The following is an 18,901-nucleotide window of genomic DNA, read 5'->3' as shown; positions in this document are numbered from 1 at the left end:
ATTTTAGGACACGAGCATGAAACTGCCTCCGAGTGAAGCCGCACAACAAAGAGTGACACGGCGCCGTGAAATGTATCTCGTTTTATTTTGCATATTATGAACAATTCCTGATATCCATGCATACAGTATAATGAGATCACAGGATGGCCTGGTTACTAAAATATATATTCCACATCATGAAGGGGTGGGGGTGTGTGTGTGTGTGTGGGGGGGGGGGGTAGTATTGCAGGATATAATAAGAATAAGTAAGACAGCACTTCATTAAGTGTTACACTGTCACAAATGAGCTTATTATTCAATATTTTGTCTTGGCGTGGCTTGGGTGGAACCTGATATATATATATATATATATATATTTATATATATTTGTTTTACTAATATAGCTACATAGAAAATAAATATGATGATACCCATCAGTGTAAACAAAAGCTTGGACATATGTTGACTGGACTACAGCTACAAAGCAAAAAAGTGCCCGTTAAAGAAGATCACAAGAAGATATTAACCCTGTTTTACCACCAGAAGCGGACTGTCAGAAGTCGGTCGTGATCTGCTAGCGAACTTCTAGAAACTGCTAGTGGACCACTTGGGGCTTGATCGTGGACCGTCTGGACGTCCATGCAAAGTACGAGCTGACCTCTAGTAGTTGCAGGTAGGCCACTGAGAGGACTCGTTTTGACAATGCTAAGAAGTTGCTAGTGGACCACCAGGAGCTGCTTCAACACCCCGAGTTCCTAGTAGACAACTAGAAGATACTAAGTGATCACCAGAGAAATCCCCAGATGCACACTACTAACAGACCTCTAGGAGTTGCTTGCCAATCGACCACTGGGAGTTTCTAGTGGGCGGCCAAGAGATGCTAGTGATCTGCGAGAAGTTTCTAGAGATTTCTAGTATTTGATCTTCGACGACCACCGGGAGTTGTTACAACACCACAACTTTCTAGAGTTGAAGTTACTCTCAGGGCACCAGTTATTGCTAGCAGACCAATAGGAGCTGCTAGTGGATCACCAGGAGTTTCTACCTTACCAGGAATTTATAGTGGACTACCAGCCATCATCCAGCTCCAATGTGGACCACCAGGAGTTACTAGCTGACTTCTAGGAGTTGCTTCCAGACACCAGGAGTTGTTCGGGATCCCCAGGAGTTGCCACAAATCGAAGCGGTTAGGAGACCACCAGACGTTACTTGAGGACTTCTAAAAGTTGCTAGCAGACTACTAGCAAATCAATAGATGCTGCTAGTGGACTACCAAGAGTTTCTAGAAGTTGTTTGCAGACCACCAGGAGCTTCTACATGACCAGGAGTTTATAGTGGAATACCAGCCAATATCCAGCTCCAAAGCGGACCACCAGGAGTTACTAGCTGACTTTTAAGAGTTGCTCCCAGACCCCAGGAGTTGTTCAGGATCCTCAGGAGTTGGCACAATACCAGAAGTTACTAAAAGACAACTAGAAGCTGCTAGCAGATCAATAGGAGCGTGTGGCAGGCTACCAGGAGTTTCTAGTCAACAACTAGAAGTTGCTAGCAGGCTACCAGAAGCTTCTACATTACCAGGAGTTTCTAGTGGACTACCAGCCCTCATTCAGCTCCATAGCAGACCACCAGAAGCTTCTAGCGGACGTCTCGAAGTTGCTAGCAGGCCACCAACCGTTGCTAGCAGACTACTGGCAAACCAATAGATGCTGCAAACTACCAAGACTTTCTAGTTGCTAGTGGTCTACCAGGAGCTTCTCCATTACCAGGAGTTCCTAGTGGACTACCAGCCCTCATTCAGCTCCATAGCAGACCACCAGAAGTTTCTAGCGGACGTCTCGAAGTTGCTAGCAGGCCACCAACCGTTGCTAGCAGACTAATGGCAAACCAGTAGATGCTGCAAACTACCAAGACTTTCTAGTTGCTCGTGGTCTACCAGGAGCTTCTCCATTACCAGGAGTTCCTAGTGGACTACCAGCCCTCATTCAGCTCCATAGCAGACCACCAGAAGCTTCTAGCGGACGTCTAGAACTTGCTAGCAGGCCACCAACCGTTGCTAGCAGACTACTGGCAAACCAATAGATGCTGCAAACTACCAAGACTTTCTAGTTGCTAGTGGTCTACCAGGAGCTTCTCCATTACAAGGAGTTCCTAGTGGACTACCAGCCATCATCCAGCTCCAAAGTGGACCACCAGAAGTTACTAGCCGACTTCTAGGATTTGCTTCCAGACCCCAGGTTTTGCTTGCAGACCACTCGGTGGAACACCAGAAGATCAGGTCCAGCGGTTGTCCAGCTCCAAAGCAAAGTGTCAGATAATAATAAGATAATAATATGCACCCCTGATTGTGGAGGTCAGATTAGCACCGTGTCGCAGTCACTTGAGGCTTTTCCATTATTTCATATTTGGTTGTTTTTTTCTTTCCCATGTCCATTTTTTTTTCCTTTTCATACCGAGTCCACCTTGACGCGGTTATTGTTCGTAATGAGCGGCGAGGGCTTGCTCTTGATCCTGTCGCCGCCGCCGCCGCCGCCGGCCTGGTCGTTGGAGCTGTCCTGGAAGAAGAGTCTGGCGGTGCAAAGCGACACCACGATGCGCTTGTACTCGCGGCGGAAGTTCTGGTTGAGCACGCCGTACACGATGGCGTTAAGGCAGCTGTTGAAGTAGGCCATGAAGTAGCTGGCCACAAACAGCCACTCGGGCACCAGCGGCAGCGCCACCTCGGGCCGGATGGCCACCGCCAAGCCGATGAGGTTGAGGGGCGCCCAGCACACGGCGAAGAGCACGAAGACCACGAACATGGTGACGAAGTTGCGCACGTCGTGAGGCGTCAGCTTGGGCCGGTTGTCGGGCTTCACCCGCCGCCGCACCTGGATCACCAGGATCCAAATGCGCAGGTAGCAATAGGTGACGATCATGATGGGCAGGATGAAGTGGAAGAAGACCACGGCGATGGTGTACGCCGAGCTGGCCGACTGCTCGAAGGTGCACGAGTAGACGCGCGGGTCGTAGCGCAGCGAGCCCACGAACAGGTTGGGCACGATGGCCACCACCGTGAGGGCCCAGATGAGCAGCACGTAGCACAGCGAGTTCTTGTCGCTGTACAGCTTGTCGTACTTGAGGCTGTGGCAGATGTAGCAGTAGCGGTTGAGGGCGATGCCGGTGATGTTGAAGATGGAGCCGATGACGCTGACGCCCGTCAGGAAGCCGCTGATCTGGCAGTGCGCGTAGCCCAGGTTCCAGCCGTTGTGGAAGATGGAGGCCAGCACCAGCGGGTACGGGTAGATGGCGACCACCAGGTCGGCCACCGCCAGGCTCACCACGAAGATGTTGCCTGTACCCCATTACAAGAAAAAAAAAAGAAAAGGTCAACCCCGTTGCCTGCAAAAGAGACACATCTATCTTTCAGCTGTTTTTTTGGATGTCTCCAGTTTTATCTCCAGTAGACTTGATTCTCGTGACGGTCTTCTGACTGGCCTCCCTCAAAAGAGCACCAAATACGCTGCAGCTCGGGTTCGGACCACAACTGAGAGACTAGAAAATTTGACTCCAGTCGTAAAGGCTTAACGCTAGCTCCCTGGAGGTCGACAGACTACAGTCAATTAGTGGAGTCCAGAGTTCAAAGCAAACATGGTGAAGCAGCATGTTGATGTTATGCAAACTACCAACATATGTTAAATTGTTTTTAAATCCAGGCCAGTTTCTCAGTAAGGTATTTTAGTAATTTCACTAACAAATCTTTGTTTCTTTCATTTTTAATGTTTTTTCAAGTCTTGCTTAAACGGTTTAAGAGTCATTTTGCTACTTCCAGTATTTAGCCTGCATCCATTTTTCTTAAAGGGGGAAGTCAACCTTAAACATTTCTTGACAATAATATGTCGTACGTGACCTCATTCTGACTAATTTCACATTTGTGAATACGAGTTATGAAGACAAATCCAGCAGTTTTTATGCATCTCAGGGGATAGCATCAATTGTTTGTTTTCTGAAGCTGAGCTGTGATTGGTTGTTACCTGAGACTTGAGCAACTGTGATGTCATTTTCACGCAACAGCAAGTGGCAAAATGGCCGCCTTCTGGTATTGATCAAAAAGGCTGGATTTTGCTGCTTAACTCATATTTCACTAACTTAATATTAACCAGAATATCGAATTTAGACTAGTGGGGCTGCATAGAACATATTATTGTCAATAAAAAAATATAAAAAAATTGGGGGGGGGGGGGCAACTTTCCCTTTAAGTAGTTTTTAGAACAAGTTTGTTTGCTCTTGAAGTGCTTCATTTTAGTTAAGTTTTTATTAATTTTAGTTTAATAATATATTGAGTGTTTGTGTATGTGTTGTAGGGCTGCTCGATTATGAAGAAAATATTAATCACGATTAATTTGGTAATAATTGAAATCACGGTTAGGACAATCATTAGTTTTTTAATGTTTCAACATGTAAAAGATATGTTTTTTGGGTAGAATTCCCCTTTTGAGATTCATTCAACAGTTTTAAAGAACAACTGAAGAACAGAGCTCCTATTTGTAACATGATGTGCTAACGTGATAGCGACCGGCGCTAATCGGGTCACCACAAAGCCTTCTTTGTTGCAAACTGTCCAGACAATTAGACCTGTTGCCGTAAAAAAAACACAAAATATCACTGGCCAGGCCCGATGACAAATCCGGCTTCCACGTTTCTGCTTTGTGACAGGTCGCCGTCACAGATGATGAGACCTCTTCAGGTGTCAGATCGCATACGTATGTATCGGCGCTGTCGCTTGCGACGCGTGCAGGCAATTTCCTTTGTGCGTCATATCAGAAGTGACAAACCGGAACTGCCTTCTCTCCTACACGTGGAGATGTCAGTCATACTTGAATGGCACGTGAGTATCTAGTATCTGGTATTTTTTTTTTTTTTTTTTATTCAGCTCGATTTAAAGTGGAAGTCAACTTTAAAAAAATGTCTTGACAATAATATGTTATATGTGACCTCACTAGTCTAAACATGACATTCCGATTAACATTACATTTGTTAAGCAGCAGAATCTAAATCTGAGGGGGCGGCCATTTTGCCACATGCTGTCGACTGAAGATAACAACCAATCACAGCTCAGCTTCTGAAAACGTGAGCTGTGATTGGTCGTTGCCTGAGCCCTGAGCAACAGCGATGTCATCTTCAGTCGACGGCAAGTGGCAAAATGGCCGCCCCCTGAGATGGATAAAAATGGCTGGATTTTGCTGCTTAACTCGTATTCCACAAATGTAATATTAATCAGAATGTCATGTTTACACTCGTGAGGTCACATATAACACATTGTAAAAAAATAAATAAATAAATAAATTGGGGATTGACTGCCCCTATAAGCAAGTTTGTTTGTTTTCATTTTTTTGGAAGTGCTTCATTTTAGTTAAGTTTTTAAAATTAATTTAAGTTTTATGATTAATGTATGGAGTGTTTCTCTATGTATTGTGTAATGAAGTACGAAGGACATTTTCACTATAGCAAAGTTTTCTTTCTTTTTTTTCTTCTCATTCACGCCCAGCCATTTTCACTGACACAAGCCTCCTGTTTTACTGGATTTTGACCGATTTTGCAAGGCCCACAGAATCTTGTGTTATATTGCTATAAAAACATGGAACCTACCAAAAGAAAGATTAGAGTCTCTTCTTTCATCAGGAAAAAAAAAGTATATTTCTATCCGTTTCCGTTTTGCAGCAATTAGCATTATAATATAGCTAAGTTTCATCATTATTCACAAATCTGCTTAGAACTGTGGGGAAATCAGCTTGTTTGCAACATGGCCCTGGTTGATCTCATACTCTGCTGCCACCTGCTGGCCGTTTTTTTTGTAATAACTACAATTTCTTTAACCGTTCTCTGCAGTTGAGAGGCTGCGTCAAAGCCTTCTGTATGCCATAGCATAAAAATAAAAACATTTTAAAAAACGTATAAATACGTCTTTGGGACTTTTAAACCAGTTTAAATAGAAGAGTTGAAAGCATTTTTTAAAAACATTATTTCGGTAATGAAACTATTTTTTTTTCTCCAATTTTAGTTGTAGTTTTTTTTTTTTTTTTTTAGCTTCCAATAACTATAATAACTTTGGTCTGGACTCACATACGCAAGGTGAAACATCACATCAGTGACCTCATTGTTAGCAAGTCTGTCCATTCACATAAATGCATGTTAACATTAGCCCATCCATTCACGCACACTCAATAAAGCAATCTGGCTTTTTGGTCACGTGCAGAAGAACGTTTCAAGTGCAGCTGCTGACGCTTTGACAGCGACAGCGTCAGCGCTGGAAGCGACTCACACTGACCGTCCATCCGTCTATCAGCGAGCCTGCAGCTAATCTGTGGTGACACGCTAATAGCTGAGATCTCTATCTGCTTCACGACTGGTCTTCTCCGAGGCAGTGCTGGCGTCGAAGCGCTACACTCGATTGTTGCGGTTGGGCAGCGGCCTTGACCTTGGCAAGGATACACGAGGATACGGCTCGCGCTTTTAGCTGATGGGTCGGACGCTTTTGTCATCGTCATCTCATCCGTCTTTCATTTTCATTGACGGCCTAATAAGACCAAAACTTTGATCTGCTTATTTTTTTATACAAATTAATTTTTTTTGCTTGACTGGGAGGACCTTGAAAAAATGATTGCATATTAAATCTTAATTGCAATACTGAGAGGAGGAGGAAAAAAAAAATCGCAAAGTAAACGTCAATGTGTCTAATCACTCTACAAATAATGACATCATCAGTCTGTTCATTCACATGATCTGGTCTGCCTATTCATATACACGCACGTGTGAAACATCTAAATTCGATTTTTTTTTTGGGGGGGGGGGTGGTGTTAGTCAAGCAGAATGTGAAACAACTATGGGCAGTGATGCGGTGGCCTTTCAAAAGATTTTTTTTGTTTTCTCCCTTGGATTTACTGAGTCATACTGCTGCTGCTGTCACTTGCAGGGCATTCCCGCCAGACGAGCCGACGGTCTCCGACATGGCTCGACCGTCTCCCACAAATATCCGCGCCAATGAGAAAAATCACTTCATCTCATTTATGTAGCTAAGGTGGCAAAGGGGTTGAAAGTTTGCAGGAAATTTCCGTCAGGTTGCCAATAAATTTCCGAGGGAATTTAAGATGATATTTAAGTCGCATTTTCGGAGACAACAAATTTGGGTTTAGAATAGAGACTAGAATGGCTGGTATTGTTGTAAACTGCAAAATATCCTGGTAAAACTTGGTTTTACTTGATATCGATATGCCATTTAAGAACTTTACAAAAGAAAAAGGAACATGAACTCATTTGCTCCCAAAGACGTATAAATACGTTCTATTTCAAATATCTTAAAGATTTATTTATACGTTTTTTTTATGCTAGAGCATCTTTGATGCAGCATCTCAACTGCAGAGAACGGTTGAAGAAATGGTAGTTATTACAAAAAGCAGGTGGCAGCAGAGCAAAAGCGATCAACCAGGGCCATGTTGAAAAAAGCTAATTTATCCACAGTTCCAAACAGATAAGCTATTTTCTGCAAAACAGAAACAGATAGAAATATACTTTTTTTTTTCTGATGAAAGACGAGACTCTAATGTTTCTTTGTGTAGGTTCCATGTTTTTATAGCAATAGAAAACAATATTCTGTGGGCCTTGCAAAATCGGTCAAAATCCAGTAAAACAGTCGGGAGCGAAGGGGGTTGCTTCCAGTTGAAAATGCCATCCAGTGACAGGTCATGCTAAAAAAATGTCCCGGTAAAATGTGTTACTATATACAACCTTCTATTCAATATTTCAAAAGACATGAAACAATCCCAAAACCTAAACTACCTGGTCCCCAAGAACCTTCAGGTACTTCCTTACATCATAGAATGACATAATTGGTATCGATATAAAGCTCACACCACAAATAATGTCAAATGTAGTTGTATTTTTATTTTTTTTAAGGAAAGATCCCCAGAAGCCTGTCAAATCTGTGTTTGGCTATTTGCTGATCCCTCAAATCCCAGCTCAGGCGCACCACAATGACAAAAGGACACAGTTGATGTTGTTGGAAAGCTCACACTGCAAAATGTCCGAGTAAAACTTTCTAGTATATTTCCACAACCTTCATTTCATTGGTGAAAAACGGAATCATCTCCCAAAACCTGTCAAAACCATGTTCAGTTACTTCCTGGTGTCTAATATGCCAGTCTGGGGACTTTCTAGGGACAAAGACGTGGATCATAATCTTGAAAACTTTTATGACTGTAGACCTTTCTTTTAAAAGTTCTTTCAAACTGAACAATAACCCCCGAAACCCGCCAAATCCATGTTCCACAACTTCCCAATAGTCGGGTTTCCATCCAATTGTTTCAAGTTTTTAAGCAAATTTACTGAAAATGGGCAAAACGGATATGCGACTTATGCCCGTTTCCATCGGTTCTTCTTTTGCGAATATTGAAATGGGACTCCGCCGCTGTAGGTGGCGCTATACACCAAAAATATGTGATCCACCTGTAATTTAAAAGAAGAAGGAAGAAATAAAATAGCATTAATATTCGCTTCTTTAATTAATTCCAAAAATATTTCTGTTTCGCCCCCCCCCCCCCCCCCCCCCCAAACATACCTTACTTTATCGTCCGACTTTGCTTTGGGACGACAAACGAACGTGTGACGTAATATCCGGTCAAAACGTGCGCCGTGTATCCAGTCTTGCCAGTGGTTATTTGCAAAACCCGTTTCCATCGGCAAAATTCGCATTTTCCTTTTCTCCAATAGTTGCCCTTCTAAGCGTAAAAACCTTTTTGCGAATTTTAGGCCCTTTTTCGAGTTTCTAGCGTTTCCATTCAGTTTTATTTTCGCATGACTTGAAAATTCAAATAAAAATGGGTGGCTAGAAACCCAACTCGTGTCCCAAATCCCAGTTTTGGAACTTGCCAAGGACACGGCGGGCATTGTTGGAACGCTCGCGCCTCTGGAATCCGAGAGCTATTTTATCCGAGTTTTATTTACCTTGGTCAGCTGCTCTGTGGCCCCCCGGTCTCATTATGACCTCCCCCAAGGAGACAAACGCCAGCCAAGAGCCTAATTGGACATTAGCTGCGAACTAAGCGCGAGCCATCCCCTTTGCTTTATCCGGGCCGCTTTCATTCCATTTAAGACCCGGTCCGCACGGAGCCAGCGGCTCGGCTGTAGAGCCGAGGAGAAAGTTCACACTTGGCTGACTTTGGCGTGTCGAGAAAAGCGTATGAGACGGCCACCTTGGCGCGTCTCTGCGGGGATGTTGTTTCGAACGCCGCTGAGCCGCCTCCTTCCGCTGGACTGCGCCGCATCATAACATCGTTACGCCGGGAGTCGTGCTGTTTTTCCGCCGCCGCGACTCGCTGCGATTGTTGCCTACTCGCGCCGGATTTCAACCTTTGGTTGCTCATTTCTGCTTTGAATGCATATTTACGCTTAGGGCGAAAATTGACGTGCATTTTGAAACGAGAGTTTATTGATGAGTTTGATATGAAGCAGCCGTCGATATATATATTCAGGGCTAGGCCTTTATTTATACAACACAATTCTAAGATAGCAGACTCTGGATTGTAGTAGCCAAGAACACACAAATTCAGAAGGGGGAAACGTCCATTTATTCGGGGGAGGCATTTATTTTCCTAATGTCTAAAGAACATTTTTGAAATTTAAGCTATTGCAGGAAAGCCAAAAATATAAGTAAACAAATGACTTGTTTGTTTGTGCAACTGCGAAAAGTTTATTAGAGGTGAGACATTTTTATTAGAGGGCAGGCATTTATTTGTGATTTTTAAAATACCATATTTCCTTGCATAGTCAGTGGCATTTGTCTAGTCAACAGCACAGGAAGAAGGCATCGACATGTTCCGAATTTCCTTGCGACAAGAGAAACCATTAAGACTATTTAGAGAACAATTAAAACATTTTTGTTTCATTCAAACGTTGTTACATTGTTGAAACCTTGTCTTTTCCTGGGCTCCGTCAAAGAATGGTACTTTTCTCGTTTGCATTTTTTTGCTCACTTAATGACACCTGAACTATATTTATGGTGCACCGATGCAGCCCTACTGTAAATTGACATGCATTTTCCAACCATTGATTTAAATGATTGCTTTCCATCTAAAAATGTCAGCCTTTGCAGAATCCGCATTTTAAAAGTTGATCTCAAAATGTTGGCCACATGTCTGAAAGACAATTTTTATTTATTTATTTATTTTTTTTTAATGAGGTCAATTCACTCCAAATATCTCCCAGCCAGATACTGCACATGCACAACTTTTATTATTGCGCGAGAAATACAATTCATACAATACGTTCCTGTGTGGTTACTATTGGATTTGAGGGATATTGTCTTTTCATGAATGAAGGCGGGTTTCCTCGCCTCGCCTCCCTTATCAAATCTATTTCCAGAAGCCACAAACCGCGCACACACACGCCGGAACATAAAGCGCCGTTAATAATAAAACACAGAAGTCCATAGCTGGCTGTGTGACTTCACTCAGAACACAACTTTGAGTTCAAATCAAAAAAAAAAAAAAAAAAAAAAATCTTTTTTTTTTTATATATAAGATGTAAATTTCTTGCAAAAAGCAATAGAGTGAAGTAAAGCACACAGCATGTTCATGGCACGCAAGAGCCACGGCGGCTTGCTGGCGTCAGCAAAAGAAGCCGGCACTGCCATATTAGCGACAGTTTGACAGAGCGACAAGTCAGCAGAAAGCCGGCCTTCAGACGGCGACCGCTCCGTCCATGTTGTCCTACTTAAGCAAAGAGGACAAAAGGATGCCTGGCGGACGTCGCGGTGGAAGAAGATCACTCGTGTGGGGGCGACTTGCCGGGGAGACGCTGGGCTGGACTGGAGAATGTTTTGCGGCGCCCGGCCCGGGGGCTCCGTGCAGCTTAGCGTGACCTCGTGCTCACTGAGTTAGGGAATAATAGCGCAAAAGGCGAGACAGAGGGAGATCTTTTGATATTACATATGGACCTGGATTTGCGAAAACTACAATCATGAGGACAGATGAACTATTTAGAAAAAAAAAAGTCATTGCAATATTTTTTTCCTCAATATTGTGATTTTTCTGTTTGTTGAAAACGAACGATTATTTTTAAGGTTGTCCCGATCCGATCCGAAGATTTTTTTTTTTTTAATTTTCTTAAATTTCTAATGCATGTTTTTTTTCTGGTTCAAATTGAGGCAGAGGTGGTATCATCCTGACTATGATGGGCGACTACCGATACCAGGTATCGGTATCGGTGCCAATACGTCTTATTTTAAGGTATCGGTACTCATGGCGGTGACGGTTTTACGATCAGGAACAAGAAATTATATGAATACAAAGTTGCTATTAACTTCACACAATTTTAAGGAAAAAAAATATTGGGATATGAAGGTCTTTCTTTAAAATCATCTGTCATTTATGGGTGGATCGGTACGGAAAAAATGTTATCGAAAATAGTTGTCGATTAATTTGATAATCGATTATTTTTTTATTTTTTTTAATAATCGATAATCGATTACTTGTTGATTAATCGATGAACTTTGACAGCTCTAGCATGATGCAAAAAAAATAATTTGATTTGTTTGGGGAAAGTTTGATTGAAGACACGAGTGATTTGAGTTACAAACAAGCTCATAAGTCCTTTTTTTATTTATTTTTCCCAACAATGTGTTTGGCAGGCGCTTGGCGACACACTCAAAGCGTGGAATCAGATTGACAACATGACATGGGACAAGTTTGTCCGGGGGGCGTCATCTGCGAGACGTGACCGGACCTGTCAGGCTGTGTCAGACCACCAGCTGTGGGGGTCTGGCTGAAATCCGGCGTGACACCACCCGTGGTGTTTTGTCATCTCGGCTGCTTCGCCGGGGAAAGGAAGCGTGTCAGACAGGTACTTTGGCCGAGACTCTTCCGCAGAGACTGCCTACAATTTCAAAGTAGAAGCTCCATCAACGGGGCGAACGTAAACGAAATAACCAAAGCTAAAATGAAAAAAAACAAAAAACATTTGTTAACGAAATACAAAAAACGGAAACTACGTCTTACATTTTTAAAACTTGACTTTAATTGTGAAGCACTTTAAGAGCTAGGAAGAAACTTGCTCATTAGCACGAGAAACTTTCTCGTTTGGTTGAGACTCATAAAGTAGTCCATTGCGTGCTAGCATGGGCGACCATATAGCTACATTTTGGTTTGCACTTCTGAGTGAAAATGAGTGCTGGACCTAGTTTAGATATATATTTTCTCCTGGGACTTATATTATATATATATATATATATATATATATATATATATATATTATAAGGACATTGATGCTTTACTTGTAAATTGCCCCAATTATGTCGTGCCTGAGAGCAGAGGTGGCAAATCCAGGTCCAGAAAGTAAAAACCCTGCCACAGTTTGGTTTTAGCCCCTGATGCTAGCTAGCTCCCTAAAAGGTAAACCAGCACCATGGGAGCTAGCTAGCTAGCTAGCAACTGGGGCTAAAGTTCAAACGAGAAAAGTGTCTCGCTACGACAAGAAAATTTCCCGTCAAAACATACCGTCGTCTATTCAGTAACCTTCGCTAACAGTAGTCATGTCATCAATGCAGTAAATAAATCTAAATAAAGCAATCCAATCTAATGTTGTAAACCTTGCTTGCAGTCTCCACATTTTCACACATCAAAGCCGCTCCTTTATCAGTCTTCATCCGAAGGATATCTACAGCGCTTCCCGGGTTTTGGCCAACTTCTTTTCTTGTTGGCTGCCGTCCAATCAGCTCCCAGCCAGTCCTCATGTCTCGCCACCTGATCCTCCAAGTCTCACGCCAGCTGTACACTGCGCCATTTGTCTTGCCTTTGACTGGCTCAAACACGCAGTAACGATTAGACGGGAGCAAATTTTTCAAACCGTTTTTGCTACAAATCGTGATGACGATGTTTTAAGTCACTCGGAAGGTCTGGATTCGATTATTGTCCTGCTGAAAAACTCATTTTTGCTTCAGTTTGAGCTCCCGCGGTGATGGATGAACATTCAACAGCAAAATTCTGGCGTAAGTCGTCCAGATCCTGGAATCGCACAGCAGCCCCAGACCATCTAACAAGCACCAACTTGTTTGACTGTTGTTATGAAGTTCATGAAAGTTCAACTTTCATCTCGCCAGATTAGGGTCAGGGTTCCGCCGTAGGGAATTGAACGTGCACCTTAATTGCCAAAAAAAAAGGTCTAAAAGTTTAGAGTTTTGTTGAAAGTTGGAATTCTGAGGTTAGAAGATTCCAAATTCCAGTTCATCCCTCCCAGCTTCTGTACCTGGCCATGAAGCACCTTTCCTGGGTACCAATCATGGGGCCCTCGCCAGGGGCCCTCGCCTGGGGCCCTCGCCAGGGGCTTGGAGGTCCGAGGTCAGATTTATTTTCTAGCCAACCTTTTAGGCCCGGTAGGTCGAAATCCAAGATTTGAAACTGACCCCTCAGCGGGACTCCGAGGGTGGCGCTGAGCATACTGGACTGGACGTGTGGTTTTTGGCCGGTTGGGGTTCGGCGTCGCTGGCAAGGACTCACTTATTGGGATTAGAATTGATTAAGGTTTGGATTAGGGTTGGTTAGGGTGGGACAGGGTTAGGATTTAGGGTTACGCCTGGTCAGTGTTAGGGAGGGTCGGGTTTAGGACCTTTTAGGACTAATTTAGACTAGTGTCGATCATGCAGCTCAAACTGCGCCACTGGAACCCGATCCCACATTTTTCACATTTAGTGAATAGAAGCTTCTATTATTACCAAATAATTGGATTTTTATCCGCGTAATCATCAGGATTTGGTCGTGACGGTTACACACACACACAAAAAAAAAAAAAAAAAACTCACACATTCAGTGGATCCAGACAGAACGTGCTACGTCGCGAGTCGTCGGAATCAAAGAAAAACACCTCAATCTTTGCTGGCTGCCGATGCAAAGCTGAGATTTTCCTCTTGCAGAATCCACACACGCGCAAAGGAAAACATTTAAAGCCGACTTCCAGTGTGTTTTGACAGCGCCTCAGTTTGAAAGGCGGCGGCAGGTAAATGGAAGGGGAAGACGCCCGCCTCAGAGATCTGTTAGAAGGCGGGCCTCGGGCGACGGCACCCGCGACACCTTCCGACCTGTCAAACCCGGGCGAGCTCCTCTCACTGTACACCCCTGCGGCACGCCGCGCATGCGGGATGAGAACTTACGGATGCCAAAAAAAAAAAACCCAAGTGTTCAAACCAAGTTCAACCCCCCGACGTTTTGAAATGGGAAAACGCATTGCCAAGTCGCACCTTGGGGATTTTTAATAAAGCGGCACGGCGAGATGTCACCGTCTCTTTTCAGTTGCTGGCAGACGATTTCTGTTTTCAGGGGATTTGTGACGTGTGCAGCCAAGAAACACACTTGAGAAAAGAGCCAGGCTGCGATCGCAATCCTTTGCTCGCTCTCTGCTTCTTAATTACTTTACGCTGGTGCCGCGAGATATGAGTTTAAATGCGGGTTGTGACTTTTGCTTGTAATTCAAAAAACTCGCATCTTAAATGATCCTTCCCCAATGAAATGAATGAAAACGCCATTAAGACCATTGTATCTGAGACCAAGACCAGACCTTACAAAGACCAAGATAAGGAAGATTTGGAAGTCGAGCTCAAGTCAAGAAAACCAATTTTTTTTTTTTTTTTTTAAAGCATGGCAAGGTTCGAGTCACAAAACAGAGAAGGATTCAGTTAGCATGTTTTAATAAAACATGGCTCGAAGGTATTATTTTTACAAAAGTGCTTTTCCGTATTATTAAGCGCACTAATAAAATGGAAGAATAGCAGACCAATGCTGGTCTTAACTGGCCTGGATCAAAAACCCTGAGTCTGGGCCAGTCTAAGTAAGACCCAGTCAAGACCAAGACTTTTGGAAGTAGAGACAAAGAAAAGACCGAGACAAGACCAAAACTATAAAAAATTCCATTTAAAAAGCATGACTGCTAATTTTTTTCTGAAATACATTTGACAGACAAAAACACAGTCTCAAAAACCCAACACCGAAAAGGACCACGTTTTAGTAAAACATGACTTGAAGGTTTGTGTTGTGCTTCATTGCACTAATGAAGAAAAGCAGATCAGATGCTGGTCTTGACCGGTCTCAATCAAAAGTCCCTGGCCAGTCTGGGACCGAGACAAGACCAAGATTTTTTTAGGAGTCGAGTCCGAGGCAAGACCAAGACTTTCAAAATGTGCTCTCAAGTGTTACAACATTAATTGACAGTATACACAAAAGAATCGAAAAGTAAATTTGTCATGCCGGGCAAAAAAAAGAAAAGAAAAAAAAAAGACCACACTGTGTCTTCTTCCAGTACGCAATCAATTTTTACAGTATGTTCTTCCTCGGTCCAATAACACGAGTGAGGGGCTGGTAGGCAAAAAAAAAACAAGTTTGCCGCACACAAAATTGCCAAACGTGATGAAGCGGGATATGAATTGGTTTTTGGGCCCTGCAGAGCGCTGGAGAGACCAGAATAAAACATCACGACAACGCAGAGAAATGATCTGCTGAAAACAGACTTTCAAGCTTGTCCTCGGCCGCCACTGGAAAACATTTCACGCCTTTTTGCGCACCGACTCGCTATTTTTGACGGCCGGGTCGTGGCGTGGCCCGTCTTGAAGGGCCCCGAGCCTGGCGGGAGGGCGGCTTACGGGGTCGACCCAGTTAGGAGCGCACCGTACCCCGCTTGACCTCGACTTCTGTCTTTTCAAAGGAATACCCAACAAATGCCGATTTGATAAAACACACAGTAGATTAAATGAAAGCGGGGGGGTACGCACATACAAAAAGGCCAAATTTGAGCATTTCCTCCTTTTTCAATCAAAGTCAGCAAAAGCTAGATCGGGGCCGACAATCATAGATGTTGGACGTGTTTACTATTTACGATCACAAACCCTTACGTACCTATCATCGTGACAAACGTGAGCGTTTTATCAACTTTGTGATCAAAAGTTAAGAAAAAAACACATACACATACTCACCCCACACACACAAAAAAAATAAAAATAAAAAATAAAAAAAAATAAAAATAAAGAGCAATGATGATGACATTTCCAAATGAACAATACTGAGCTCTTTAAAAAAAAAATAATAATAATAATAATAATAATAAATAGATGTGGGGTGAATTAAAAGCGATTTCTATTCCTCCATCTTCTCAGAAAACGATCAGGGCAGTCAATCGTACGTGTTAGACATGTTTTACTGTTTACGACGTGTGCTCACCCAATTTTCAACACGTTAAGTATACACATTACAATAATCATGGCAAATTTGAGCATTTTCCCGATCTTGCGAACAAAAGTCTAAAAAAAAAAAGACCAGGTTGCAGGATGTCGCTCAAAGATGATCCTGAGGTATGTTCACGTCACCGAAAAAATGAAAATAACCTTCTAAATTGGAGTGTGAAAAAAAAAAAAAACGATACGATTCAAGGATGTGTCGATTTTAAAAGTAACAATTCGATTCGAAATGGTACACTCTAAAAACAGTGGGGTCAAAAATAACCCAACTATGGGTCAAAAATGGACCGATCCTCTACTTGGGTCAACTTGACCCAACTTTGAGTAAAATAAATTGACCCATAAAGTGGATCGGTCCATTTTTTTATCCATAATTAGGTTACCTTTGACCCAACTGTTTTTAGAGTGTACGGTTGTAGCTTCTGTCATGTTTTTTTTTTTAAATATACAAACACAACTCAACTGCCAACTGTCAAGCATATTTATATACTCAATGCTACACTTCTATTGTATGCCTACTACTTTTATATGACAACCGCGCCATGTTTTTGTGGTTCAACAACAACAAAAACAAAAAAATAATACAATGCAATATGTCGTATATGGAGATTCAAAACTGTACGTTGGCCGATGTAAAGTCCTTCACTGGTTTGTGTGCGGCTTTCAACTTCATCGCTCGGGATGTGGCGGGCCTAAGTAAGTCGCAATTGTGCCATTTAACTACAAAGGCGCTCAAGTTCTTATATAGTGCGGGGGGGGGGGGGGGGGGGACTCACGGCCGTGCTGAAGTGAGTCACTAAGGCATCGTTTGAGGCAAGCGCCTACCCCCAAATCCACCTCCCCAAAAAACGGGGAAAATGAAATGAAAAGCTTTTGAGTATTGCAGAGCTCAGTACAGAAAATAGATGAAATGGGGGGGGGGGGGGGGTTGGCGGCACCATGAATTGAAGTCTTTGTGGTCGTGTGACAACTTGTGCTGCTTTATGAAAAAAAAAAAAAAAAAAAAGGAAATAAGAACCCCGAGGGAGCGTTTCTGCAACAGTTACATAAACAGCAATGTTGTACAGACATTTTCAAAATATCATGCACTAATGCCTTGCTTAAGAGCACCCCTGTGAACCAAACCGTGACTTTAAAACCAAGATGCGCGCCTACCATAACGCGTTGCGCGCGATTGATCGAAAATAATCGATTAGGGCACAAATCCAGTATCGTATGGCGGGGGGGGGTTAACTCTGCGACTCCCGCCACTTTGCATAACCCCGTACCCTTGAGCGGCGCACCGATGCCCCTGCTGGCAACATAACGCCACAATCATTAATTAACGTGTGAATGACGTGACATTGTTAAACGGCTTGGAGTTCATTGAGAGTAGAAAAGCACTACACTAATGAAGCCAGTTTAACATTTTGCCCTTTTATGAGCGAGCCAATCAGTTATATCCTAGACATCTCGCTTATATAATCACAAAAAAAACAAACAACAACAACAACAACAACATGCAGCTCACGTTTCAGAATTGGCTTCAGATTCTTTATGGTTGAAGATGCTAAGGCCCCCAATGCACACACACACACACACACACACACACACAATGAACGGCTGTCTTGGACTCCCATTTTGCAATTAGCGAGCAGTTTGATCCCGTCAGAAGATTGGAAGCATCCCATTTATGTCGTTCGGGTCCCAGGATGGCGAGAGTCTAATGAGGAGCAACTGGCGCTCATTTACGGAACGAGCACACGCGTACTCGTCGGGCTTCAAGGTTATCGAGGTTAATGCGCAGCGCAAGCGAACATACGACTCTTTTTTTTTGGGAGGGGGGGAAACGCGCGTTGGCTAAATAGGAGCTTGTTGCAAATGAAGGTGCAAGAATTCCATGTAATATGGAATTCAGCCTGTTTTAAGCGGTGAGAATGAATAGACACTCACCAGAGGCTTCGAAAACCGAACGTTAGCAACATTAGCATTAGCAGAAGGGAGCCCTGTAACATGAAACGTAGACGGTTTTAAGCGATGGAAATGGATACAAGCCGACCAGAGGCGTCATAACCCACGGGTTTTTCATTAGCAAGCGTTAGCAGCATTAGCATTAGTAGAAGGGAGCCTATTAATATGGAAATTAGCCTGTGAGGCCTCGAAAACTATGTGTCTCTTGGTTGTCCGTTAGCAACATTAGCATTACTAAAAGGCAGCCCTGTAACATGAAATGTAGCCTTTATTAAGTGGTAGGAATAAATAGAAGCCGACCAGAGGTCTAAAAAAAGAAAAAAAACACAGTTTACCGCGAGCATTAGCAACATTAGCTTTATTAGAACGGAGAACTGTAACATGGAATTTAGCCTTTATTAAGTGGTAGGAATAAATAGAAGCCGACCAGAGGTCTAAAAAAAGAAAAAAACACACACAGTTTACCGCGAGCATTAGCAACATTAGCTTTATTAGAACGGAGAACTGTAACATGGAATTTAGCCTTTATTAAGTGGTAGGAATAAATAGAAGCCGACCAGAGGTCTAAAAAAAGAAAAAAACACACACAGTTTACCGCGAGCATTAGCAACATTAGCTTTATTAGAACGGAGAACTGTAACATGGAATTTAGCCTTTATTAAGTGGTAGGAATAAATAGAAGCCGACCAGAGGTCTAAAAAAAGAAAAAAACACACACAGTTTACC

General features: G+C 42.9%; 1 protein-coding gene across 1 annotated transcript in view; it reads right to left on the bottom strand.

The window, feature by feature from the left end:
* Positions 1 to 66: 66 nt before the first annotated feature.
* LOC147169286 (melatonin receptor type 1A-A) overlaps positions 67 to 18,901 on the bottom strand; it is a 45,578-nt gene continuing 26,743 nt past the window's right edge. Inside the window, exon 2 of the mRNA XM_086083310.1 lies at positions 67 to 3,310. Coding sequence (XP_085939436.1) covers positions 2,424 to 3,310 — 887 coding nt within the window. The 3' untranslated portion in view covers positions 67 to 2,423. The remainder of the gene's footprint in view (positions 3,311 to 18,901) is intronic.

Source organism: Leptonotus elevatus, chromosome 8 (assembly GCF_054856555.1).
Source record: "Leptonotus elevatus isolate MCC_2025b chromosome 8, RoL_Lele_1.0, whole genome shotgun sequence".
In the NCBI taxonomy this organism is placed as follows: Eukaryota; Metazoa; Chordata; class Actinopteri; order Syngnathiformes; family Syngnathidae; genus Leptonotus; species Leptonotus elevatus.
Note: the sequence above shows the minus strand (reverse complement) of the source record. Positions and strands in the feature narration are given on the sequence as shown.